Below are 27,659 nucleotides of genomic sequence, written 5' to 3' on the forward strand. Positions count from 1 at the left end.
AGAAGGCGGGCGGGCAGGAAGGAAGGAAGGAAGGAAGGAAGGAAGGAAGGAAAGAAGGAAGGAAGGAATTTTCTAATTGACTTATTCATCTGGATTCTTAGCAGCTGATTTGCTAAGTCAAAAGACACTGATTGAAAGGAAAAAGGCAGTATACTCTGGCCATAACATTGGAAAACACTCTGAACTTTGAACTTTTTCAGCTTCAACTTTCAGGATTTACTTAGTCAAAGTATGAGCATATTATCCACTGCATTTGATTCCTGATAGGTTAGAGACAAAGAAATCAACATCTGCTACGTGAGAACTTGTGAAAACAGAGAGAAAATGTTAGCAGGGCATGGTGACATGAACCTGTGGTCCCAGCTACTCATGAGGCTGAGGCAGGAAGATGGCTTGAGCCCAGGAGTTCAAGACCAGCCTGGGCAACATAGAGAGACCTCATGTCAAAATAAAAAAACCAGTAGAGTGCGAGCTAAATAAATGCAGATCTGCAACAATTGTGCCTTTTAGAACTGGAAGGCCCAAGGTCACCAGATGGCCTGAGAGGACAGCAGAAGCTAACCCATGAATGAGAACCCTGTCGTGCCTCCTAGCTGGGGCCCGGGCTCCCAACTTCCCCTCCACCTGTGACTCTCTCTGCCTGCTCCTTTGGGGTAGGTGACCTGGGCCAAATCCACGTCATAGGTCAGGGGATGCATAGGGAGCTGTCCCTCTCCCCACAGTCTGGGTCTTCCTGTGCTCCCTCCCACCTCACCCTCAGGGCCTCCTACTCTGCCCTCATCACTGGCCTCTGGACCACGCACAGCCCAAACTAGATGCTGGGTCTGCCTGATTCACAGCCCTGCACAGCGCCTGGTGCATGGTGGCTCTAGGGCTGCGGCTGTCAGTGGAACAGACACGCTGTGAAGGCTGGTGAGGCCTGAGCCGCAGCCACAGAGGCCCCTTCCCAGCCAGCCTGTGCGCTAGAAGGCGGGTGTCCTGGGGGCAGTGACTCACCGGGCTCCGGCATGGTCCAGGCCTCACACTTGAAGTGCTCACTGGGATCCGAGGGCTCCCCGATGCCGGCAAGGTTGACGGCAGCGATTTTGAACTCGTAGAGTGAGCCTTCCGTCAAGCCGTCCACCTGTTCAGATTTTGTTTAAATTAATACATGAGATAAAGGATGCATTACAGCCCACTGAGGGGGAGGAGCTGTTATAACTGGCTTGTGAAATAAAATATGAGAGGAAGGAACGTTGTCGGGAAATTGGACCAAATATTTCAGGAAGGCCCTCGATGTGCCCGACGAGCTGCAGCTGTGTGAAACCTTACGTGTCCTTCACTCAATCCCCAAAGGCTCCTGTGGGGGTGGGGGACAGGTGATACCCCAGCGGCAGGTAAGGAAACTGAGGCCCAGAGAGGCGACGGTCACCCAGGGCCAACTCAAGGGCAGAGGCCTGGAGGAAAGAGGCACTCAGGCCACGTACTGTCCCCTGAGCGGGCCCTGCCCTGGACCCAAGGGGGGTCACCCTGGAGACAGAGCCCACCACGTCCCCCATACTCGGACTCTGCAGGACAAGAGCCCCAGGCTGCCCAGGTCCCTGGGGTGCTGCAGTCCAGGGCCACCCACAGGGCCCTCGGGGATGCTGCCTGGCTGGGGGACAAAGCACCAGGGAGGCCTTTGGCCAACACGACGAGCCTCGACTCTGCAGGGCTAGTGGGACAAAAACGCTATCTGGGTAAACACTGTCTCAAAAAGTAGCTTCCAAAGTAAGATATCTGAGCAGAAACGGCTTCAGCCCGTGGTGACGGCCTTCATCCTCCTCACTGGACTAGCTGTGAAGCATTCAGAAAGTAAGCAGGTACTTTTCTCAGGAATCTCGGACCGAGTAAAGAACTGTTGTGCTGCGCGAGATGACCCACGGACAGAAGGATAGACACTGTGATCTCGCTCAGATGTGGAATCTGAAACAGTAGCACTCACGAAGACAGGGAGCTGAAGGGTGGGTGCCGGGTCGGGGAGGCGCTGGACAGAGGGACAAAGTTCCAGCAGGAACAGGAGGGGCGAGTTCTGGCGCTTCCTACACAGCATGGTGATGATTTAGCCCATAATAATGTGCTGTAGACGTATTTCAAAAAAAATTTTTAAATAGATTTTAGGCCGGACACAGTGACTCACGCCTGTAATCCCCGCACTTTGGGAGGCCGAGGTGGGCAGATCACCTGAGGTCAGGAGTTCCAGATCAACCAGGGCAACATGGTGAAACCCCGTCTCTACTAAAATAATACAAAAATTAGCCGGGTGTGGTGGTCGGCGCCTGTAATCCCAGCTACTCGGGAGGCTAAGGCAGGAGAATTGCTTGAACCTGGGAGGTGAAGGTTGCAGTGAGCCAAGATTGCCCCACTGCACTCCAGCCTGCGTGACAGAGTGAGACTCTGTCTCAAAAAATAAATAAATATACAAATAAATAGATTTTAAATGTTCTCACCACAAAAAATTATAAGTACTGGGAGGCAATGGAGATGTTAATTAGCTTGATTTAATTATTCCATAATGTAAACATATATTAAAATATCACATTGTACCCCATCTATACGTACAATTATTATTTGTCAATTAAAAATAAAATAATTTTTAAGTTGAGAACATTGAGACATTGTAAGGGGTCAGAAGAGAGGTTGAAAGTGGGCAAAATATCAATAATGTCACAGCAAACTGGAAAGTTGCCTATGTATCATCATATGTATATAAAATATTTATAAAGAGAGAGATTTATAAGTCAGAATTTTCCAGACGACAAAGATTAGATCTTCTAAGGCCTGACCCCCTCCAAAAAAGAAAGCCCTCCTCTTGGTGTTTAAGTGACTCCCCTGGGGTCTGTGGCTCCCCAGGGTGGGACGGGAGCTGCAGTGTGAGATGAGGGTCATTCATCCATGCTCAGATGAGGGGTCAAGGGCCGGACAGGGAAACAGGACAATGGCTGCCAAGGGTGTGTCTGCATCTGACCCCAGATCTCTGAGCTCCGAGTTGATGTCCTTGCCACTATCTGCACCTGAGTACCAGCGGCACTGCGGCAAGGGACTCTCTGGGGGGCTTGAAATGCAAGAACGTCTCAGGGAAGTGGTGGGTGACAAGCAGAGAGCCAACGTCACTCTTCCTGAACAGACATTCAGTGAGACTCTCCCCTCAGGCACACGCATGAGACCCTGTCCCTGCCCTCAAGGCCTCAGAGCCTGGAACAAGGGACATGGTTACCACCGGTACTGGGACCAGATGCTGGTCACACCAGAGGTCATGGACTCACTGTCAGACCCACTCCATCACTGAGCTCCCTTCTTCACTGCTTCTCAGAAAGAAAAAGAAGATGACTCCCAGGATCTTTTTAGCTCCCAAACTTCATGATCTCATGATGCTATTTTTTAATCCATTTTTGTGTCTGTATCAAATTATCTAATGTCATCAAACGCGGAAACAGTGCCCAAAATGTAAAGAACCACCCAGACAAAAATAGACGAAGAAATAAAAACCAACTGACCGTTAGGATTGTCGGTGTGCTGGGTGAGGAATTGACCTCGTGCCAGTTTTTATGGTGAACTTCACGCTTGTCCAAGTAGTAACCGAGGATGGGTGAGCCACCGCTGAATTTCGGGACCTTCCAGCCCAGGGTCATGGAGTGGCCGTCACAGTTGAGGAGCGTAATCCCATAAGGATGGGACGGGACGGCTGCAAGGAAGCACAGCCAGGGAGTTACCGAGGGCCTCAGCTGGGGTCTTTGTCCCCGGGGCAGCCAGCTCCAGCGTGGCACAGGGAGGAGGAAGCAAAGTGGAGACGGGCCTTGAACACTGCGCCCTCGGATCCCCTCAACCCACATTTAACCACCTTGGTCTTTACACATTTTTAAAGAGGATAAGCACAAAAATAAATTAAAAATTATCTCATATATGTGTATTGCCATTTCTAAGTGTATCTACTAAGGTTTCCATAGGATGAACGGTTTAAATCTGGTATGAACATTTGACACAGCAGAAGATGTCCTGTCTTCTCTGTCCCCTGAACAAGAAGCTTGGAGAAGGAGCTTTCACCTTTACAACCAAAAGGAATAACTACTCTGCATCTGTGGCCAGAGATGACAGATACGATTCCAGTTTGTTTTAATTTCCTGCACAGTTACAGGAACTTCAGTTTCCTTCAAATGAGTGTGAATTCGTGTTTCCCTGTTTGAGCAGGGCATTTGAAATGGACCTCCTTCTGCTAACAGGTCGACAACAGACAGGCCTGAGTTGCTTTGCCCCAGCTCTGAGTCACCTCGATGTGGCCATCCTCTGTTACCTGAGACACAGGTGACTAGAATTAAGTGATTCTTATCGTAGAATAAAAACAGGCCGGGTGCGGTGGCTCATGCCTGTAGTCCCAGCACTTTGGGAGACTGAGGCAGGAGAATTGCTTGAGCTCCTGAGTTTGAGATCAGCCTGGGCAACATGGTAAAACCCCATCTCTACAAAAAAATCAAAAAATTAGCTGGGCGTGGTGGTGGTGCCTGTGGTCCTAGCTAATCAGGAGGCTGAGGCATGAGCATCAATTGAGCCCAAAAGCTCAAGGCTGCAGGGGGCTGTGACTGCACCACTGCACTCCAGCATGAGCCACAGAGCGAGACTCTACGTCAAAAAAAAAAAAAAAAAAAAAAGTAACTGGTTTCCCTTTAGTAGGAATGACTTTAAAAAGAAAATGGGAATGTTTGAAAGTCCCTCCTGGAAAAAATTGAGAGGAGATTAATCTTAAAACAAAAGAGTCGGCGCTATTGTACCTAGCTAGGTGTTATCAGATTTGACATTCCTTGGAAATCCAACAGCAATATCATTAGAAGATAAATTTTAATTTCTGAAAATGTTGCAAATTTAGTCGAAGATGAAAAATCATCAACAAGCAACACAGTTCCCTCTGAAGTGGGAAGATAATACTCTGAATCCAAGTGTGTCATATGTGGCATTTGTGTTTCAAAATGTTTCCGAGTATGTGCACTTACTTGGTGTGCTGCATTTCATGAGAAAACAGAAAGCCACGAGGCCGCGGCACAGCTTTATACAGCAACTATTCTAGGGATGGTCCCTGAGATTTAGGATCCCAATTGTCTCGTTTGATCAAAATAATAAAAACTGTTAAACACCACTATTTACCAGCAAAGTAACAAAGTTGCATAAACGTGACATTCTCTGAAGTGACAAAAGTTCCTTGAACTGAGAACAGCTAAAAAGCCCATTGATGTCACTGTATTTTAGCACATATTTTGAAAAGAGAAATGTATCCGCTACAACATATATATATATATATATATATTTTTTTTTTTTTTTGAGACAGGTTTTTCCTGCGGAGTAAAGACTTGGCCCACAACTCCTCCAGGAGCCTCCCGAGTAGCTGGGACTACAGGCGCCCGCCACCATGCCCGGCTAATTTTTATATTTTTAGTAGACACAGGGTTTCACCATGTTGGCCAGGATGGTCTCAATCTCTTGACCTCATGATCCAGCCACCTCGGCCTCCCAAAGTGCTGGGATTTCAGGCATGAGCCATCGCGCCCAGCCTACAGCATATATTTTAACATGAGTAGAGGTATTTGGCAACACATGTAACCTCTAATAATGTTTTCTATTTTTAATTTGCATTTTATTAGTGTATTATCATTTCTCCCTCTCACACTGTCATTTCCAAGACAAGGAGCCAACCGAGAGGCTTCAAAGAACCTCATATTCTCTGTTTAACCATTTAGTCCCCTTTTCCCCTTCAATAACATTCCAAATGGCCTCATAAATGTTTATTCATGCAGAAATGACAGTGTACGGGTGCAACTGGTGCAGAGCAGCCTGTGAGTGACTTACTGAGTGCAGCCTGCACTTTTATGATGTCCGATTCCTGGGAATTTTCACTCATCCCCACGGCATTGACTGCCTTGACTCGGAAGATGTACTGCTCTCCTGTGGTTAAGCCGTGCACCACGAACCTGAGAAACACAGGGATCAGGGTCAGAACTGCCAGGCTCCACTTTTTCTCTCCTGCAGCAGAAGCAAAAATCATCCTGAACGTACCATAAAAAATTTTCATGGATAACCTACATCCTTCATTTTCAATTCTAGTTAATTAGCTCAACATTTAGAGTCGGAAAGTAAGGTCAGAGCACCCAATTATAGCAGGAGCTGACTACACGTGGTGTCAAAGCCACTTGTTCTGTGAGTTCACCTTTGCTTTTGTCCTTGCTGGGCCTCGTCTGGATCAGAGGTCTATTATCCAACAGTATGCCATTCGTTATCTGAAAGAACCCGTGTATGTAAAATTTAATGAGCAGTAATTACACTGCAGTGGTTAAAGGCCAAGACTTGGAAGTCAGATGGACTAGGCTCAAATACTGGCTTTGACACCTCACAGATTTTATGGCCTTAATCAAGCTCCTTAATCCCCGTAAGACTTTGTTTTTCTATTTGTAAGATGGGGATTATAATTCCTACCCCACAGCATTGTTGCAGGCATTGCATGGAAAACTCTAGGTGGAGAACTTAGCACAGGTGCCTTGTGTATGGTAGATATTCAGTCCGTGTAAGCAATTATTATTTATCATATATAGTCAATAAACATTCACTAACCATTCACCTGTGCTGGAATCATGTTTTAAGTTTCTTATTCTGATCAATCTTTCTGCATTTGGTGTGGGCTGTGAAGAACATCTAATTGTTATTCTTTTCCATGACATCTCTTCTTGTTAGCCACCACTTTTTACAGTGTATTTTTTTCAGATTTTAAAAGGAGAAATGGCTGAGCCATAAATGATCATCTATCCACAAGGGTGGTTCTGACAGCTGCCGACATTTCCCTAAGACGCGTATCGCAGAGAAGCCTAATAACCTCAGACACCGCCGCACACTCCGCAGGCGGCAGGAGCAAGTTTCTCCAAAGGCAGGGTCACTGGCTTTCCCCTGCAAAGCAACCAGCATCCGCCCAGGCTGCCCCCATCACAAGCGAAGAGTCAGCGCCCGGTGAGGTCTCCGTCAGGCGCTGGAGAATAGAACTACCAGGCACGTGAACAAAGCAACTTCCAAGTTCAAAAAAATAAATACAAAAAAATTAAACGACTTTCACATCGTAGTCGCTATTTTTAACTCTGCTATTCAAAGAAAAGTCCTAAGTGCTAATTATGTCAGGAAAAAAAAAAAGGTTCTGGAACTCTCCTTTCATCCATAAATAAATCGTGTCAGTCGAGATCAGCAAGGGCAGTAACTAGCTCATCCAAGTGGTCAAACTTTAAAATTATACAGCCCTCGTGTGTGGCTAAGACAGACTCATTTATGCAGAAGCCTTGTGGCCATGGTACTCCCTGTGCTGGGGCCACAGGGGCCTCAACGGTCTTGCTCCTCCTGCTTTATTTCAGGGCCGACTCCAGGGCTGGGGAGGGAGGCCGCACCTGTTGTATCCGATGGGCTTGTGGTTGCAGGGCTCCCAGACGTTGGTTCCGGCCACGCAGCAGTCCACGTAGTAGCCCAGCAGGTCCTCCTCATGCTTCGGTCGGTCCCACTGCACCACCACTGACGTCTTGGTGTTTCGGGAAGCAAGAACCCGACCCGGAGCAGAAGGGACAACTTTTCGTAGGAGACAAAAGCAGTCGGTGAAATGGCATCAGAGCTTTGGAAGCTACACCAGAGATCTTCCAGCCCTTTTCACAGGGAACTGGACCGCCAGGTTGGGGGCTTTGGAAGAAATTCAGCCAAGGGGTCTGGGAGCAGGAGAGGAGCCCTGGGCCGACCACCCGAGGGCCATTGGGAGGTGCTGGTCTCTCTGATCTCTTCCCAAGCTCCACACAACTCCTAGAGACACAGGATGACATCCATCCTGAAGCCTCCTGTCCCCCACCACAGCTATTAAAAAGATCCTCTGTTGGCACCAGGGATGAGGCTACCTGGGACACAACTATTTTTTGGACTGGAAATTAACCAATTTTAAGAAAGTAAGACTCAATTTTATCAGATCTGTTGGAATCTCCCAGGGGCACTCAAAATTCGATCATGATCTGACCATCAGATCCTCTCATCTGGTGCCAGGCCCCACTAGTGGACTGCGGACTGGGGTCCGGGAAGGCCTTGGGGCCACCTGCATCCTCCGTGCCGGCCACCTGGGCCAGGCCCCACAGTGTTTCTCAATGATGGACACTGTCATTTTTCATATGTGTCATAAAGCACAAGAAGGCTGGGCCCCACTGAGAGACAGCTAGTCTCCTCAAGCCTGTGGTTCTGGGTATGAGTTCTAAGAGCTTCAGTTAAAACCAGAGCCAGATAGAAACTTGAGGATGCCCTGGAGGCAGCCGGCCTCGTGACCTGGTTCATTTCCATATCTGGCTTTCTCAGGAAACACGACAGAGAGAGAGGGAGGGTGGAGGGCACCCAGGCACTCGGAACTGCGTTCCTGACACCGACGTGCCTCCCGTGAAGGCTTCTGGGGATTTCCGGGGTGCCTCCGCCTACTCGCTAGTTAACTGCCATCCATAAAGGAGTTACGACTCCAGGGATTGCAATTCAAAATTTCTGTAATTTGTATTTGAAACCTTCCAAGAGGGACCTTCAAGCCAGATGGGCAAGAAACTCTAGTGCCTGGCTGGGCACCCTGGCTCACGCCTGGAATCCCAACATTTTGAGAGGCCAAGGTGGGAGGATCCCTTGAGTTCAGGAGTTTGAGACTGGCCTGGGCAATATGGTGAAACTCTATCTCCACAAAACAAAAAAAAATTTTTTAAAAGCACTAATTAAAAAAAAAAAACCCTAGTGCACTTAAAATTTGAATTACTTTAAAAGTGACCATTGCAGAGAGAAGGGAACACTTAAACACTGTTGGTGGGAATGTAAAGTACTTCAACTATTGTGGAAAGCAGTGTCATGATTCCTCAAAGAGCTAAAAAAAAAAAAAGAGCTATCATTCAACCCAGCAATCCCAGTACTGGGTATATACCCAGAGGAATATAAATCATTCTACCATAAAGACATATGGACATGAATGTACACTGCAGCACTATTCACAACAGCAAAGACATGGAATCAACCCAAATGCCTATCAATGACAGATTGGATAGGAAAAATTTGGTAAATATACACTATGGAATACTATGCAGCCATAAAAAAGAACAAGACCATGCCCTTTGCAGGAACATGAGTGAAGCTGGAGGCCATTATCTTTAGCAAACTAATGCAGGAACAGAAAACCAAATACCAAATGTTCTCACTCATAAGTGGGAGCTAAATGATGAGAACACATGGACACATAGATGGAAATAACACACACTGGGGACTATCAGAGGGTCTAGGGTGGGAGGAGAGAGAGCAGCAGGCAAAGTCACTAATGGCTACTAGGCTTGGTACCTGGGTGACAAAATAATCTTTACAACAAACCCCCATGACACAAGTTTACCTATGTAAGAAACCTACACACGGACCCCTGAACCTAAAATAAAAGTTAAAAAAAAGTTTAAATAAAACAATGAAAGTGACCATTTCCTAAACAAATTTTTTAAACTCACTGACGTTTCATGAAAAGAAGATGGAGCTTTGGAGAATGTCAAGAACCAAATAAAACATGGCAAAGAGCTCTGAATCTTTCTTAAAGTGACGTTTTAAGTCAACTTGAACTTCAACTCGTTTATAACATTAATGTCTTCATTCACACAATTTAAGGCTATTTGGTGTCACCCCACTATTAGCCAGTCCTGACTTGGGGCCACCCAGGGTGACAGCTCACCGGTCACGTCCTGGGCCTGAATGGGGGACGTTATCTCCGACGGCTCGCTCAGGCCATGCCGGTTTGCTGACAGCACTCGGAACACATATGACTTCCCTTCCATGAGGTCAAACACGGCATATCTCGGGGACCTCACAGCCGTCTGGGCGTTGACTCTCTGCCAGCTGCCGCTCCCCACCAAGGACTACAGAGAGAAAAGAGACTGGCGGTGAAAACTGAGAGGTCCCCAGAGGTGTGTGGAGGGGGAAGAAGCGCTCTGTTCTGGTTAACCCAGGTCCACCAGGCGCGCCCGCTGCGTTGCGCACACAAAGGATGGTCACGCATCTTTTTTGAGTTTTATGAAACATAATGCCAATCTGGAAAAGGAAGTCACAAATTACCCAAAGTTGGTCGTGTTTACTAATAAATTTTTTCCCATTTAAGTAAATAATTAAACCATAGAAAACATAAGGGAATCAATACATAGGTAGTAGTTTTAGCAAAATAGAATTAACCAGCAAATAATCAAAGATAATTTAGAAGTATATTCATAAAATTCCATCATAAATCAGTGCTTTGCATTTCAATTTAAAATTACTACCATACTGCAGCTACTTGCAGTAGTGATTAAATGACAGCAATCTAAATGGCTGTCAATACGGTAAGACACATGATGATATGTTCATAGATTAAAAACCACATAGCCACTTAAATTACTGTATAAAGATCTTTAGTCTAATAAGAGGATTTATGTTATTTTGTGAAATGTAATACAGAATGCAAATTGTATGATAGAACAAGGACATTAAAATCTATGGAGAAAAAGACTATAAATATATGTACCACATGTTAATACAGCTATTTTATAGGATGGAATTATTGTTCATTTTAATTGCATTCCATGTAACTTCTCTGTCTTTCTCAAATTTTATATACTGCTAGTTTATTTTTTGTCTTTCATAATTGCTTTAAAAACCTTGATTACATGTTTTATTTTATTTTTTCACAGAGATAAAACTCCTTTTTCTTTTTTTTTTTTTTTTTTTTGAGACGGAGTCTCGCTCTGTCGCCCAGGCTGGAGTGCAGTGGCGCAATCTCGGCTCACTGCAAGCTCCGCCTCCCGGGTTCACGCCATTCTCCTGCCTCAGCCTCTCCGAGTAGCTGGGACTACAGGCGCCCGCCACCACGCCCGGCTAATGTTTTTGTATTTTTAGTAGAGACGGGGTTTCACCGTGGTCTCGATCTCCTGACCTCGTGATCCGCCCGCCTCGGCCTCCCAAAGTGCTGGGATTACAAGCGTGAGCCACCGCGCCCGGCCACTCCTTTTTCGAAAGTAGTTTTGTGGTAGTAAAAGTTGGATATACACTGACCCTTGTAGGCCTGCTGAAAATTTCAGATAGCAACACAGACTTCTAGAAATCAGACTCATATTTCAAGGAGTTTTCTCTCATTTTGGTGAAAGTGAAAAGTCACTATTTTCCATCTGCCCTGGGCATTCGTGGTGGGAGCCCCCAGGGCATCACGGGCCTGAGGCCCTCGCGACCCCAAGAACCACAGTCCGGGTGTCTATAGGAGAGCTTCCTCTCCTACGTCAGAATGTGGGTCCACAAAGGGAAGGCTTATCCACTGCTGGGGGAAGGTCAATTAGCTCAGTCACTGTGGAAAGCAGTTTAGAGACTTCTCAAAGAATTTAAAGCAGAACTACCATTCCATCCAGCAATCCCATTACTGGGTATATGCCCAAAGGAAAATAAATCATTCTACCAGAAGATGCATGCACTTGTATGTTAATCGCAGCACTTTTCTCAACAGCAAAGACACGGACTCAACCCCGCAACGGTGGACTGCAGAGAGAAAATGTGGTGCGTCCACACCCTGGCATACTACACAGCCATAAAGAGGAACGAAATCATGCCCTGTGCAGCCACATGGGTGCAGCTGGATGCTGTTATCCTAAGTGAATTGACACAGGAACAGAAAACCAAATACTGCATGTTCTCACTTATAAGTGGGAGCTAAACACTGGGTACACATGCACACGAAGATGGCAACGATAGACACCCAGGCCTACCAGACAGGGCAAGGGCTGAAAATCCACCTATGGGGTAGTATGCTCACTACCTGGCTGATGAGATCAATTGTACCTTGAAATCAGTATCACCCAACATTACCTTGTGAGAACTTGCACAGGTCCCCCTGAAGCCAAAATAAAAGTTGAAATTACATTTTCTTAAAAATGTGTGTTTGCTGCAAAGGCATAAGAATGACACAATAGACTCTGGGGACTTGGGGGAAAAGAGTGGGAGGGAGGGGAGGGATAAAAGACAACAAATATGGTGCAGCGTATACTGCTTGGGAGATGGATGCACCAAAATCTCTCGAATCACCACTGAAGAGCTTACTCATGTAACCAAACACCCCCTGTACCCCAATAACTAATGGAAAAATAAAATAATAAAAATTACAAAAAAAAGTGTGTCTGCCATGTCTTCAATACCAACAGCAGGTAGTTCTGCCCACACACTGGCTCCACAGTAGAGTCCTCTCTCTAAAAATGTGTTTGCAGGACGGGTGTTGTGGCTCGTCTGGCCTGTAAACACACTAAAGTATCTGTAATCCCAGCACTTTGGGACGCTGAGGCAGGAAGATTGCTTGTGCCGGGAATTTGAGACCAGCGTGGGCAACATGGCGAGACCTCATCTCTACAAAAAAAATTTAAAAATCAGCTGGGTGTGGTGGCACACACCTGTGGTCCCAGCTACTCTGGGGGTTAGGGGCTGGAGCAGAAGGACTGCTTGAGCCCAGGAGGTGGGGACTGCAGTGAGCCATGATTGTGCCACTGCACTCTAGCCTGAGTGACAAAATGAGACCTGGTCTCAAAAATAAAAATGTGTTTGAAAACTTGGTGTTTCTGGTATTGGTGGAAGATGAGGGGAATGAGGGGCCTGAGAAAATACCTTCCACCCTAGGAGAGCCCCACAGAGGGACTGACCACCTGTATTTACGTAATGCAAATAACTATATTTTGTCACCCAGAATTAATAATGTAATGCTTTACCCCGAAATATTTCCAGTTTCTACCCCCCAGATAGCAAACGTTGCAAATAAGCAGAGAAACCCAGAGGGTCCTCCTCCACGCTGGAGTCGGAAATATGGTTCATTTCCTTTTCTGTTTCCGCCATGCTGCATTGAGTAGTGCTAGATGTAATTATTGTATTAGGTGGTGTAAGCTTCTATATGTTATATTCTCTGTCACATGCATACTATATATTGTATTACGTATTATAATACAAATTTTGTATCACAAAACCCTAGTTACAGCCATTGTAGGACATTGGAGACTTATCCAACTAGGGCCTACAACCCAATATAGGGTCGTCACCAAGTCAGATTAGTTGGTCACAACCTGTGCCTTTAACGTCACAGGACAGGCTAAAAAGAGAATGTGTGCTGGGTGAGGTTATCATTTGTGAAATCCTGTAGGTTACATACATATACGTGTGTGTGACTGCAGAACTGCAATATACAATGTCTTTTGTATTTCTTCCTATGCATTCAGGGGAAAACAAAGCCTTCTATTGGATATCTGGCGATTCTAACCCTTCTCCGTCTTGCGTGCATTTCCTCTACACGATTGCCACCCAGTGGCCATACGGCTTGTGCACAAGCACGACCGGCGAGGAATCTGGAATCCCCAGCACGCAGGCGCCTGGAATGTTGCAGCAGGAAGGAGACGGCAGAACCCTCAAGGTCAGTCCTCCACAGGGCAGTGGAGAACGTGGGCGCCCAGAGAGGGAAGCGACTGCCTGCTCACACCGAGGGGCAACGCCTGGCTAGGACGCAACCCAGCCCCTGGTGCCAATTTCTGCCCCTGCTGCCGTGTGACCACAGCCCTAACCTCACCATCCCTAGCAACGGTGCAGGGTCTGGACCCACTGATGAACTAGCAGGTCATCTTTAAAACACAGCAAACACGGCAGTGTGGGGTCACGCAGAGATCACGACAGTGTGGGGCCACGCAGAGATCACGAAAGTGGGGCGCCACGCAGAGATCACGAAAGTGGGGGGCCACGCAGAGATCTGCTTTTCCAGGACACAGGCCTGGAGTTTACCTTCTCGATGAAGTACATGAGTGGGTCCTTGCCACGGGGAGTGGGTGGCTCCCAGCTGAGGACGACATAGTTTCTGCTGATCTCGGAGGCGTGCACGCTGGTGGGAGGCCGTGGAACCTGGGCGTCACCTGGAGGAATAATAAAGTCGGTGAGTGCTGTAAGACCCCCGTCAGCCTCGCTGCAGCCCACCTTGGGGCACTGGAGGACTCTGCCACATCGGTGTTGCACTTGTTTTGTTTCTATTTGGGGAAAGCAAACAAACCCCAAAGATGCTTCCTCAGAACCAGAGGAGAAGGCACCACTAAAGATCGGCCAGTTAGTTTGCTTCCAATACAGATATAAGCCTGTTCATAGGAAAGGAATCCCATCCGAAAGTCTTCCAGAGATTCTGGTGGAAGAGGCTGAAGGATTTACCAGAAGAAACCAGGCATTGCACCCGAAATGGAGCCCTGACTGTGTTTGGAATCTGTGCAGGGAACGTATTCACAGTCTGTCTTCTGAAGTAGGGAAGCACAGCAGAACAAGGCGGCCCCGCCTCTAAGGATCCCCTCTGGGTTCTTTCTTTACACTGTGTGCCCTCAGAGCACTTAAATTACGCATCGACTAAAGCACCTTGCCTGCTCCTCCCTCAGAAGCTCAGTACCATATTCACAGGCACTGTATTCTATGTCTGTATGTTTGAATTCTGGAGTGATGTTGATAAGCCTTTTGCAAATAACTTATGCTAGAATATTTGCAGTCAGAGAAGCTCCATATGCCTCTCTTCTGACATACATCTTTGAGGCGTGGGGATTTCTGTTTGAATTTATAGGAGATTCTCATAAGGAGTGGAGGTGGAGGTTTTTCCAGACCCACAGTTCTTGAAATTGTGATAAAAAAATATTATGAGCCTTCAATTAGATTAGCACATGATTAAAACGGTCTGAAACCTCCCCGGGACATCTCTGAGCCATTCTCAAAATCCTGTCCTTCCCTCAGGACTCTGTGGCAGGTAGGAACTGAACATGGAAATAGCACAAAGCAAGACTGGGTTTTGTTTTCTGAGCCCTGTTGCACACCGCATTACGTGTGTCTCCGGAAAGTGCAGAGGGTAACCGGGGCAGGGGACACCCCACAGGCCTGCTCTCCACCCGTGCACCGTGTCCACACCTCGAGACCCACAGAAGAAAGCATTCCAGAGAGAAGACGCAGAAAACTCATCTTCAGGTAACACACGCCGAAATTCCAAAACTGAATCCTGGTTTATTTCAGAGGTGCTGACGAGGGAAGCAAACCAAGGGGACAGACAGCACAAGGCAACGAACAGAAGCAGTGAGCACGTGTGTGCCGCTGACAGCAGCATCTCGTTCACACTTTCGGAACTGTCTTGCTGCCTTTGCCCCTGCACGAAGCAAAAGGCCCCGAGAAAGTGGAGTGAGAAACAGTTCCTTTGATGACAAGGTGAGAAGGAAGAACACAGCTTTGTCAGCAGGGGATCCCCGGCTGGGGCAAGATATCTGAGTTATTCTTCACATCTTCATCAGCTTGGGCGATGTGATCACAGGAGCCTCGCGGATTTGCCGATGCTCCAACCATGGAGAGAGGAGAAAAGGGTTCAAAAGGGTCCCACAAGCCAGGGAGAGGGAAGCACAGGGGTGGGCATGAGCGATGACCCTGACCTGAGGGGAGCCAAGGGAAAGCAAATGAACGTTAAGCACACACGAGACACCACTAAGCACACGTGAGATGCCGCTAGGCACATGCAAGATGGCGCTAAGCACACACGAGACACCGCTAGGCACATGTAAGATACTGCTAAGCACACGAGAGACACCGCTAAGCACATGCGAGACACCACTAGGCACATGCAAGATGCCACTAAGCACATGTGAGATGCTGCTAGTCACACACGAGATGCCATTAGTCATATGCGAGATGCTGCTATGCACATGCAAGATGCCGCTAAGCACATACAAGACACCGCTAAGCACACGTGAGACACTTCTAAACACACATGAGACACTGCTAAGCACACCGGAGACACCGCTAAGCACGGGCTAGACAGTGGCCAGCAGTCCTACCCCCAGGACACTGATGCTGCCTTCACCTCTGCTCCAGCCCTGAAGGCTCCCAGGCCCTGTTCCAATGGGCCAAGTCAATACTAAATGAAACAGTGAGAGATATGTACACACACACATGCTTTTTGTATTATTATATGTTATATACAGTATTAAGATATAATATATATGATTGTTTTAAAATGCCTTCACATCCAATATCTTATTTTGGGTTCTGTTCATGTATGGAGGAAGATATTATTGGTTTCCTCCACTTAAAAATTCAGAAACTGAGCTCATATTTTTATGAAACAGCATATTTTAGGAAACAGCAGTTTCCTAAGATTGCACAGCTACTGGGTGGCTGAATTGGGGTCCAGGCTTAGGTCTTCTGGTTCCAACTTCTGTATTTTGTTCCCTCATCCACCTAAGGAAACTACAACCTCCCCAGGATATTTTTCTCTAAGTAAATGAAAGACCGAGTTTATTTTAGATTGACAGAATCGAAGGGTCCTGCAGAGCACAAAGCAAATGACTGAGCATGTGGCTGCAAATGCCCCAGCCCAGGACGGCACAGCCAACGCGTGCATACATAATTAGGAGAGAAGAACACGGTAGAACAGTAGAGTAAAAACGCTCTCATTATGCCCTGCAAGGCTCTACTCTGGCCTTTCCAAGAATACAGTGTCCATTTTTCAATGGAGCAATTCAAGAAATACCAGGCAAGTTGGGTTGATGGTAAGGAAAGCGCATGGATAGCTGTTTAAATGTGTGAAGGAAGACATTGCCCAAGATTAAAACAAGAAACACTTGGCAAAAAGTCAAGAATAGCAGAGGAGCCGTTTTTAGCAAGCAACCGTAATGAGTTTCTGTTTCATTAAAACAAGGGGCATTTACCAAGTATTTTCTAGCTAAAGCAAGAGTAAAAGAAAAAAAAAATCAGCTGAAGAAAAAAGACACGGGTAGAAAAGGGAACTTCCTAATAGCAAATTCTTGAACCCCGAAATGGTTTGCTTCGAAACATTATACATCTCTTTGGTTAAAGATTTTTTTAAGTTAGAGGACGTATTCCTTGTTTAAAATGGCTGAGGTGAACAGATGAACTTTCCAAACCCCCTATCAACACAGCAGAATTTCAATTTCATACCCAGTTTGTTTCTGACCATGGAAATTGCCTGTTCAGTGCACACAAAGCGTCACGTCAGAGAACTGAAGCCGGGGAGGCTGAGCTTCAGGCAGTGTCCCCATCCCATCAAGCAATTCTCCATCTAAGAGTCTCACCCTCAGCCTCCTATGACCCACCGCATAAACACAGCCTTGGAAAAGTCCCCTGAGAATGAATCAATCCTGCCACATTCACAACCACCTCCAATGGAGGAGGGCACAGGCCCAGCGAGCCAGAAACCTGCCTTGCTGAAAGCAAGGAAAACACGAGACCATGGAAAATAGCATCTGTGTCTTTACTCCAGCGGGAAATGAGAGCTACTGTGTCTGGACACCAAACTTCCATTTTATCAGCTGGCAAACCAAGCCTCAGGACATGCGCTCTTTTTTCATTTGATAGGTCATAAACAGCGGGTTTCATATATCCCACCACAATCATGTCTCACTAGAAAGATAGACTCTCTCTCCAAAAAGGCAGGGCTTCTGCCCTGGGGAAGGTTCATTCCATTACACGATTTCCCTTCCCCAGTGCTCTTCTCAATGGCCTTTACAGAAGGCAAATTTCATCACAGATACATGACATTTATAAAGCAAGTTATACCTTCTCACCGTGGGTCATTTTTGCCAGGCTGGAATCCTACACATCCACTCAGCGTGGTCCGGGCTGCCCATCTCCTCCCTGATCTGTCTGCTCGTGAGCAGTGAGAAGGGGGACTGCCTGTTCCCCCCGCAGGCCAGAACCAACCTCATCCTGCATGGGCTGGTGAGCTTCAAGCGTGCCTTCTCTTCCAACAGAATTTGGAGCCATTTTTCAGTCACTCAAATATCCATGTTTTAATCATCCGAAAAATGGGGAGGGTTTATCATGCATGAGACAGAATACTAGGCTGAGTCAAAAAGCCAGATGCCCAAGAGACTGCAAGAAGTTGCCCTCCCCAAATCCCTCACTTTCATTCCTTATGTATTGAGCTTCCTTCCTGAGTTCTAGGTCCTTCTCGAGCCACAGGATTTGACTAAGGCTTAAAGGTTACCTTGGCTTGACCAGAACTCTTAACGGTCTTCTTTTAGGAGTTTACGTCCCTCATGGGACACAGTGGGACATACATTTGTTTTGAGATCCTAGAGAACAATCTTCGTGTGGCAGAAAATGCAATGTGTGGATACTAGTTGGGGGTCTATCTGCTTCAGACGTAGAAAACCAATCCAGAAAACGCTTCTGAGTCTGCAGCTCTAGGACAGAGAATACGGCTGTGATTTTAAAGAGCAGCTCAAAGTCACCGCTCCTTAGCCAGTGGCTCCAAACTGATTCGAAATCTTTCTTTTTAAGTTTTCACCCATGGCACTCTACGAACTCTAATTACAAGTCCAATTAAAATCTTTTGATTCCTAGTTAATAATGTTGGATTCTCCTTAACACATCATTCTTTCTAAAGCTCTCTAAAAGGAATATCAGGGAGAAGAAATAGCCACAAAATCAAATATACATAAGGACCAACTACATCATTTGGCAGGAAAGACTCAATCCATTTCAGTTACAATGTCAGGAATAAAATTTTGGCTTAGAAAATGTAAAATGAGGCTGGGCGCGGTGGCTCACGCTTGTAATCCCAGCACTTTGGGAGGCCGAGGCGGGCGGATCACGAGGTCAGGAGATCGAGACCACGGTGAAACCCCGTCTCTACTAAAAATACAAAAAAAAATTAGCCGGGCGTGGTGGCGGGCGCCTGTAGTCCCAGCTACTCGGAGAGGCTGAGGCAGGAGAATGGCGTGAACCCGGGAGGCAGAGGTTGCAGTGAGCCGAGATCGCACCACTGCACTCCAGCCTGGGTGACAGAGCGAGACTCCGTCTTAAAAACAAAACAAAACAAAAAAACAACAAACAAAAAAAAGAAAATGTAAAACGAAATCGATTTCACAACGCAATCTGTGAGAAAGGATCTTACGTCACCCAAGAACCAAGTCTTAGCTTCAGTTGGGTTTCTTCCCTACGAGTCCCCGAAAGAATGCCTTTGTAAACCCCAAATGAAAGGTGAGTCTAAGACTCACTACTCCTTCACCCCTTCTCTCACCCTGTCACTCTGTCTTGCTTGATTTTTTCTTTAACTTCTGTGGACACTGGGCTTGCAGGCCTGACCTGCAGTTTTCATTTTTTCCACGCAGAGGCCGTGCCCAGTAGGGGGCGTTCTCTGTCCGTCTCTCCCATCTCTAATTACACCTCCAAATCCCCAGGGGCTGAGCAGCTGGGGTGATGAGGAGCTACTTACCTTCAAGGTCATCCTGATAAATGACAATCTCCTTCTCTCCCTCTAAATGAACGGCTGCAGAGAGAAAGGTTGACACTCGATTTGACATGCGAAGTTTTCCCCAAAAGCTCCTGTACTCCCTCATTCTGTGCCAGCTCTGCATCTCCTCTACATTAGGACTACAACCTGGGAGTCCTCTGGGGGCATGAGAGCTGATTCTGGAAGTGTCCTGCTAACAGTTAGCACTTCTCAGCTCTTGGTGGTGGACGCAAAGGACCATGTGGGTAAGGAGAATACAGTGGCTCGCTTAGAAGCATAACGAAGGGCCCAGTCCCATTAAGGAATCTGTGTCATGCAAAACTAAAACTCACAAGAGGACGGCCTTCTAAGTGTCATTATGTGTTGAAATTATACCACCAATGGAATAAAAAAAGGTCTAATTCTGAGCCAATTTAACTGGATTCCAGCAAAGAGCTTTCTGGAGGAGAGGCACGATCATTTTAGAGTGTGCATGTCAGCCTCTTCCCATTCCTGCAGTGACGTTGGTGGAGATGTCGGAGACAGTGAAACAGCCTGTGCTACGCTCTGCACACAGGGTGTTCTCAGGGCTCACATCGAGTTGGGAGGGAAAGAGAGAACAAATCACACACAAAACAGCCAAAGCTTCCTGGGCACAGTGGATACTTAGGTGCGAGCGGCTTACCTTGTAACCTTCTGAGGTCCAAGGGGTCAAGTGCAGCCACCGCATCAGAGACCCTGGAGGGTCGGCTGATGCCCGCACTGTTCACCGCCCTCACTCGGAATATGTAAGACCTTCCTTCAAAAAGTCCTGTGACTGGGTATTTGCAGATTTTCACTGGCGCATCATTGCACTGCACCCAATTATTCGTTCCTACTTCACATCTTCAAGTTAAAAAAAGAAAAACAACAGAGAATAGCAAATGTGGCAACCTACTAAATATATGTAGGTAATACATACATGCACACACTGATTATAACAGGACAATATCTCATGCCAGTAAAATCTTTGCTGCTAAAATATTGACTTGTATAGATAAACTTTAAAAGACACAGCTATTTAGAAAATGCAATATATATGTAATATCTATTATATATGTAATATATGCCCATAAATCTTAATAATTTATAGCTGAAGATCAGTTTCTGTCATCAAACACATTTAGGCAAAAATCTCTTCAAAAAGTTATTTTAAACGTATCCTGAACAGTTCTTTTTCCGGCTTATGTGACATAGTCACAGCACCCCTAAGCTGCAGCTTGGCCTGTCTGAGGCCCAGGCTGGGGAAACAGGCTCAGCCTCCTCTGTCTCCAGCTCCCATCTCACTCTGTGGGACCAAGGGCCTGGGTTCCCCGGGAAAGCTGGCTTACAGTCTCCTGGAATAACGTTAAGACATTTCTTTCTAGAATGCTTCTCATGTGGAATTTAGAAGTTTTATGAAATATTAATTCCTGACCAGAAACCTGGAAATACAGGAAAGATTAACCTCCATTTTTCACAGGTTGAAAAATGTAAGAAAAAAACCTTCAAGTTAAATCCCCAGGAGAAAAGAGCCAGTTCAGAAAATCAGTGTTCGGAGGGAGCACTTCAACCCCAGAGTGGTGCCTTCATCTGGGAAAGAATCAGCTCTCCCCCTAAGTATCTAGCACTTTTCATGAAAGCTCTCTGACCCACATGTCATGGGCTGTTTTAGCCAAAGAGAACGACAAGGTCAAAACCAAAATTCTGGTGGGAAAACCTTCAACTTCACGCAACAGCTGGCAAGTTGTAAGCCTGAAGGAAGGGCAGAGGAGGAGCTGCACCCCCCACTTCCAAATGCACCCCCACTTCCAAAACGTTCCGTTGCTTTTTCATGTTTGCTCTTTTTGTAATGAGGGGAGGAGTGTGGATTGTTAACTGAGACAGTGCAGGAAATGGTTTTTGTCAACATGGTGGGAAAACTTATCAGCTGTCCCTGGAGAAAAGATCGTTTGAGGGTTTGTTTTTCTTGTTGTTGTTGCTTAATCCAAGGTAAGCCGTGAACAGCACTCCCTGCAGAACTGTCTCTAGCATAGCAAAATATTACTTTGATGGCAAATGTCTCAGCCAAACAAGTAGTTTTGTTGGAAGAGAAAAGATAATTGAATCAGCATAAACAACAACAAAAAAAGCCAATTCCCTCATTTTTTCCTGAGATAATCAGCTTATTTTTCTGTTTAGTATACACATAAAATTTTGCATTTCTACCAGGAACCATCCTTTTTTGTTTTGTTTTGTTTTTGTTTTTGTTTTTTTGATGGAGTCTCACTCTGTCACCAGGTTGGAGTGCAGTGGCACAATCTTGGCTGACTGCAATCTCCATCTCCCTGGTTCAAGAGATTCTCCTCCTCAGCCTCCCAAGTAGCTGGGATTATAAGCATACGCCACCACACCCAGCTAATTTTTGTATTTTTAGTAGAGACAGGGTTTCACCATGTTGGCCAGCATGCTCTTGATCTCCTGAACTTGTGATCCGCCCACCTTGGCCTCCAAAAGTGCTGGGATTACTGGTGTGAGCCACATGCCCAGCCAGAACCACCCTCATATTCTAATTTCTAAATTCATTTTCTTCAACTATAATTTACTCCAAGAACTGGAATTTGTATTTAGGGCATAAATTGCACATCCAGTAAACCCACTGGCTCTGCTCAGTACACTTCCCAGGCTCCGAGCACTGTCCCCATTAGGGGAAGTCAAAGAGTTCAAACTCCACTGGCTCCAATGATGACCTAAATGTAAGTTATCAGCTCAAACACAAACTCCAATATTTCGAAGCTCAAGATTTTTCACTTGGAAACAAGAAGAACACCTTATTCCTCAGTAGAGAAAAGGAAAGAACTTTGGTAGAAATCAGCTGGCATTCTTCGCACCACTTTGTCGCTCAAGAGGGAAGGACACTTCCAAACCTTAATTCTGCTAAAGCCAGGGCCCTCTCTGGTACAGGGCACAGCCTGGGCCTCAGCAGAACCTCAGCGCGGAGCTCAGAATGAGCCTGAAGACGTTGGTGGGATCGGTCACTGTGTGTGCAACAGGCAAACGAGGCCCTACTTTCGACCAAAAGAAACCCACCGTGGTTATGCGGAGCTCAGCCTACTTGGCTGTATTTACCAGTTACCTAAATAGGACCTTACACCACCAATTAGCCATGTACCTAGAGCCAATAAAAAATGGGAACGTCAACCTGTGTTGAGAAAGATTTCTCAATATATCGTCCACGGTAAGATTCCGTGCGGAAAGTTCCCATCCCCGGGAGAATGCAAGACGCTCACCGGTCCACAAAATAGCCCATGACGGGGCTCTCGGTGGTGGTGTTGGGAGGCTTCCAGGTCACGATGACGTAGTCTCGGTTGGCGTCATGGCACTGCAAGTCCATGGGTGCGCCGGGGGCCCCTGTGACCAGCGGGTCAGCATCTTCGGGCAGGGAGAGAAAAGGCACACGCCTGTCATTTAAAGGCTGGGATCACTGCAAAGCCTCTTGACAGCTCCTCCAACCTCCAATTCTATCCCCTTGATTTGATCCACTGTTTAACCCTCATGTTCAAAGTACTAGAATATTTCTTACTCTGGTGGGTTGGTGACAAGAAATATAAAATTATTTACGAATTAAAAAGCTTCAAAACATAGAATCCTCGATAAAACACTCAAGTCTACAATTTTTCGTCATTAGAGACCGAGTTACAGTTCATCTTCTCTTGCTCCTGCTATGTTGCATAACGGCACGTTGGCAAAAATGTGCGGACGTAACAGTGACAACAATTCGGCATTTCTAACACCTGAGAAATATCACCTGAGATACTCTTCTGTTTCAAAATCCTTAGGAAATTGGGTGATTTACTCTTTTCGCCAACTTTGAGCAAATGTTTGGGACAATATTCTATCATTCGTTTCTCAGTCTATTGATGACCCTATTGCAATTAGGTTTAATTACAGCTGCATGAAAACCAACAGAGCAACTTAGAAAGTTAATACACTGAATGTTCATCTTCTTATCTAAACTGTGTATTTATTCAGCAGCCCTGGCTGTCCTGTGACGCTCCCTTAGCAGTGTAAGCACTATCCAGTTTCCTGCTCACATATCCTCAGGGTATTAAAAGCTGAAGGTTTCCTGACATTGAGCCAAATCGTTTCCTCTCACATTCAGAAGCCTCAGAAAGCAACGAAAATGGTTCAACTCCCCACCCTCGACTTATTTTCTTCCTGTTGCTGGTGCTGAGTGAGCAAGGCGATTTGAGCTGTGTTGCATTTATTGCCTTTTTATGGGGCACAGAGTCATACCAGCAGGCACATGCAGAGGATGGAAGGCACATTTACCACCCGCCTAATAACAGCAGTGAAACTTGGTACAAGTGTCTAACCTCACAGACTCGCAAGCTCAGGCTATCGTGTGGGAAGGGAGGAGGCTGAGATAAGTTTGCTTGACATTTCCTCTCTTTCTTTTCAGATGAAATATTCTTTAGTGATACAGTCCTGCCTTTAAGCTCTGATCTAACAGATGCAATGGAAAAAATAATCATGAAGACGTATGGATGCGTCCTGCACCCCACTGGAGCTGGAGGCAGGTGGGAAGGTGAGAACCTGGGCAGTAGGTAAAGATGCCCAGATGATCGGGATGGAGCCGGGAGCCCGGGGACCCGGAGAGCAGCAGCAGCCACATGGCGCAGGACCGCTCCGACACCTTCCTTGTAGGTCACCTGTGCCTCAGCAAGGAGGCTGCCCCTAAACCCAGAGGCTGCTGAGGTGGAGCCCAGGGAAGAAGCAGGAGGGGAGCGAAACAGACACTGATAAAAGCATAGGTGGGGCCGGGTGCAGTGGCTCACGCCTGTAATCCCAACACTTGGGAGGCCGAGGGGGGCCGATCACTTATGGTCAAGAGTTCGAGACCAGCCTGGCCAACATGGTGAAACCCTGTCTCTACTAAAAATACAAAAATTAGCAGGGCATGGTGGTGCATGCCTGTAGTCCCAGCTACTCAGGAGGCTGAGGCAGGAGAATCACTTGAACCCAGGAGGCGGAGGTTGCAGCGAGCCGAGATCGCACCACTGCACTCCAGCCTGGGTGACAGAGTGATACCCCATCTCAAAAACAAAACAAAATGACAAAAAAGGGGGGTAGGTGGGCCCCTTCTGCCCGGTCACATGACGCCAAAAACACTACAACATTATAGCAGGAACTCAGGCTCCAGGCTCCAACAAAATTTAAATCCCAGCTTCTCCACCCTACAGACATTTCTCCTGCCTTTGAGCCTCCGTGGATTCCTCTGGCAAACTGAGAACAGTATTTCCTTTTGCTATTATTGTAAGAATTCTAGCTTATATATACATGGATGTTTATGTAAGTATAGACACATACATGCACACCTATAGGCTGTATACAATAGGCATTTTATAAATATATATGTATGTATATCACAAATGTTGTCTTTCTTTTCATAAAACGGAATGAATGAAGCTTCCACAGTGAGTCTGTCATGAAGACGAAATCCGTGTAGGACCCCAGCACGCTGCCTGACATAAAGCTTCCGGTGATGATGGCTGTCGTGGCCACAAGTGTCTTAAGCGTGAGTTGCACTGAAGTGGGTGGTGGAGGTCACAGCACTGGCTGTCATCATCACGTCTGTCTCTCTTAAGCCAAAGTCCAGAGGGAATGAGTCGCTGGCAGGAGACTAAGGAAGCTCTTCCCTGGGACTCCAACACTGTGCCCCTCTTTATCCTCGGGCTACATACCCTGAGAATGAGTAAATCTGGTGCACTCACTCCTGGGAATCATTTTTCAAATGCTAATGAGTATATGAAGGATTAGAGAGACAAAAAATGACCATTCTGGTCTATTCTGGATTGTGTCCCGATTCTTCTGTCTGCTCACCGGCAGGAAGCACCTGGCATGCCTGTGCACTGGAGGAAAATCAGTGCCGCACTGGGGTCTCCAAGGAGAAAAGTGGTCTCACACCCTCCAGACTCCTTTTCCCAGCGCCTCCCTCCTCCCAGGGCCGCCTCCCCTCCCCAGGCACACACAAGGTCTGCACCCTGACAATCCTGCTGCCGCACCTCTGACAAACAGGAAGGCACTGTGGTCGCTGACGCCGCCCCGAGACACGATGCGCAGGGTGTACAGGCCCTCATCGTCCTTGTTCAGGTGGCTGAAGGACAGGGAGGCCTGGCCTTCTCCAAAGAACATCTTCGTCCACTTGGACTCTTTCAACAGCACGTCTGAAAAAGCGTTAACACGGAAGGTTTGCATCTGAAATCACCCCAGCAGGCAAAGAAAGCCTCGAGGACACTAGCGCTGTCTCAGAGCGGGACGGGACGGTCAAGCCTCCACCTGGTAAAATTCCAACAGCTGCACTTCACGGAAGCACATGCGCGAACGGAGCAACCACAGCCCAGAACACAGGCTGCCACTTGAGTGGGTAAAGGTGGGACATGCTGCGAGTGGCTGCAAGCTTTGTCCTCAGGTAAACTGCGTTCGCCTGGGGGCTCGCTGCTTCTCTGCTGGGCCGCCACTGCCCCAACCAGCTTCCTGCTGCCCGTGGGGCATCACAGGGACATGCATCTGAAGGGGCTACTGTCACATCTCCAAAGAACCCAGCATAGCCCTTCCATATCATCAAACTCTAAAAACAAAACGACTGGATGGAAGGAAGAAAAGGATCGCAATACGACTAAGGTAGCATTCCTGTCTAGAGATAGTACACAAGCTGCTAACCAGCCCCTTCCATGCAGTAACGTCTATTAAACTGAATCTAAATAGCACGAAATCATTCTTTCTGTCATTATACGTGTGATCAGTCTCTAAGTGGCTGCTCTAGATGTGGGGTCTCTGTCTCCAGGATTCTCCCGGATGAAGTTCAAGGTCAATGGTGGGCCAACAAGTTCTCTACAGTCCCTCGATTTGTTTGGCTGTCTGGAGCTGACCCAGTGGTAGAGACAAAAGCCACAATGACACCCACATTTAAAGGACATTTCTATCCAAAAGCCTCCTGGTGTGTGCCTGGGTCTGGGCCATGTCCTACTCACCGTCACGGTACCACTCGGCACGTGGCTGCACTCGCTTCAGGTCCGGCGTCACCAACATGGTGCACTTGAGAGTGACAGTCTCACCTTCCCTCCTGAAAGTGACCCCAAACTTCTCCAAAAACTGGACGTCGAAGTGCGTGTACGGAATCACCGATGACAGGGGCACTGCACAGAAACGATGGAGGCTTTCAGGGCCGAAGGGCAGAGAGCATGAAACGATGGAGGCTTCAGGGTCGAAGGGCGGAGAGCATCTTTCTTTTTTTTTTTTGGAGGGGGGATGGGGCGATGGAGTCTCGTTCTGTTGCCCAGGCTGGAGTGCAGTGGCGCGATCTTGGCTCACTGCAAGCTCTGCCTCCCGGGTTCACGCCATTAGGGCAGAGAGCATCTGTGACAGCAGACACACTCAGACCGTCACCGCAAAAGCACTTGTTTGTCACCGCCCCACAGCATGGAACACCCGTAGCCAGGTCCACGCTCCAGACGGAATGTCTGTGTCCCCCCAGAATTCCAGTGTTGAATCCCTGACCCTCACTGGGACAGTGTAAGGAGGTGGGGCCTTTGGGAGGCCATGAGGGTGGGATGAGATCATGAGAGTGGGATCCCAGGGGGTGATGAGCGCCCTTGGAAGAGGAGGAAGAGGCCAGACCTTCCTCCCTTCCATGTAAGGACGCCGTGAGCAAGTGTGCCATCAGCAACCCAGGAGGAGGCTCCTCACCAGAAGCCATGCCTCCTGAGTGTCAGGCTTCTGCCTCCAGAGCAGAGAGGATAAGTCTTTGTTGTTCGTAAACTGCCCCAGACATGGCATGTTGTTCCAGCAGCCGGAGCTGAGACAAGCCACTGCTGAAGAATTAAATGTCACAAAGTCGACTTTGTGGTGTCGTTAGAGGCAGGGCTGAGAACCTGACCATGTGTGAAGACTAAAGGTTTAACTCCAACCTCCGCCCCAGACTGTGGCTTCTGACAAGTCACTTGGACTTGGAGGCCACGGCTGCCCCCTCTTCAAAACAAACAGTGGTATTTGCATCCACAGAGTTTACATTTCACCCAAATGAAGTAACTAGATCCAGAAGCGTCAGCCTGGTTAAATTTCAAAAATATGTGTGGTAGGGGGAGAAGTACATACATGTCAGGAAAAAATCTAAACTGAATTTTTAAAACCAAAAAAACCTGTACGGTTTACAGATATATGCACGTAAGGAAGTTTATACAACAGCTGCAGGCCGGGTATAGTGGCTCATGCCTGTAATCCCAGCACTTTGGGAGGCCAAGGCAGGAGGATCACTTGAGCCCAGAAGTTTAAGACCAACCGGGGCAACATGGTGAAACCACAT

General features: G+C 47.1%; 1 protein-coding gene across 1 annotated transcript in view; it reads right to left on the reverse strand.

The window, feature by feature from the left end:
- Positions 1-27,659, reverse strand: part of MYOM2 (myomesin 2) — a 171,200-nt gene that overhangs the window by 45,261 nt on the left and 98,280 nt on the right. The window contains exons 9-19 of the mRNA XM_058442662.1: positions 26,329-26,493; positions 25,360-25,521; positions 22,585-22,726; positions 19,983-20,182; positions 19,301-19,354; positions 13,837-13,964; positions 9,746-9,929; positions 7,428-7,602; positions 5,854-5,975; positions 3,516-3,703; positions 997-1,123 (exon numbers count right to left, since the gene is read on the reverse strand). Of these exons, the coding sequence (XP_058298645.1) occupies positions 997-1,123; positions 3,516-3,703; positions 5,854-5,975; positions 7,428-7,602; positions 9,746-9,929; positions 13,837-13,964; positions 19,301-19,354; positions 19,983-20,182; positions 22,585-22,726; positions 25,360-25,521; positions 26,329-26,493 (1,647 nt within the window). The remainder of the gene's footprint in view (positions 1-996; positions 1,124-3,515; positions 3,704-5,853; positions 5,976-7,427; positions 7,603-9,745; positions 9,930-13,836; positions 13,965-19,300; positions 19,355-19,982; positions 20,183-22,584; positions 22,727-25,359; positions 25,522-26,328; positions 26,494-27,659) is intronic.

Source organism: Hylobates moloch, unplaced genomic scaffold, assembly GCF_009828535.3.
Source record: "Hylobates moloch isolate HMO894 unplaced genomic scaffold, HMol_V3 SCAFFOLD_8, whole genome shotgun sequence".
NCBI lineage: Eukaryota > Metazoa > Chordata > Mammalia > Primates > Hylobatidae > Hylobates > Hylobates moloch.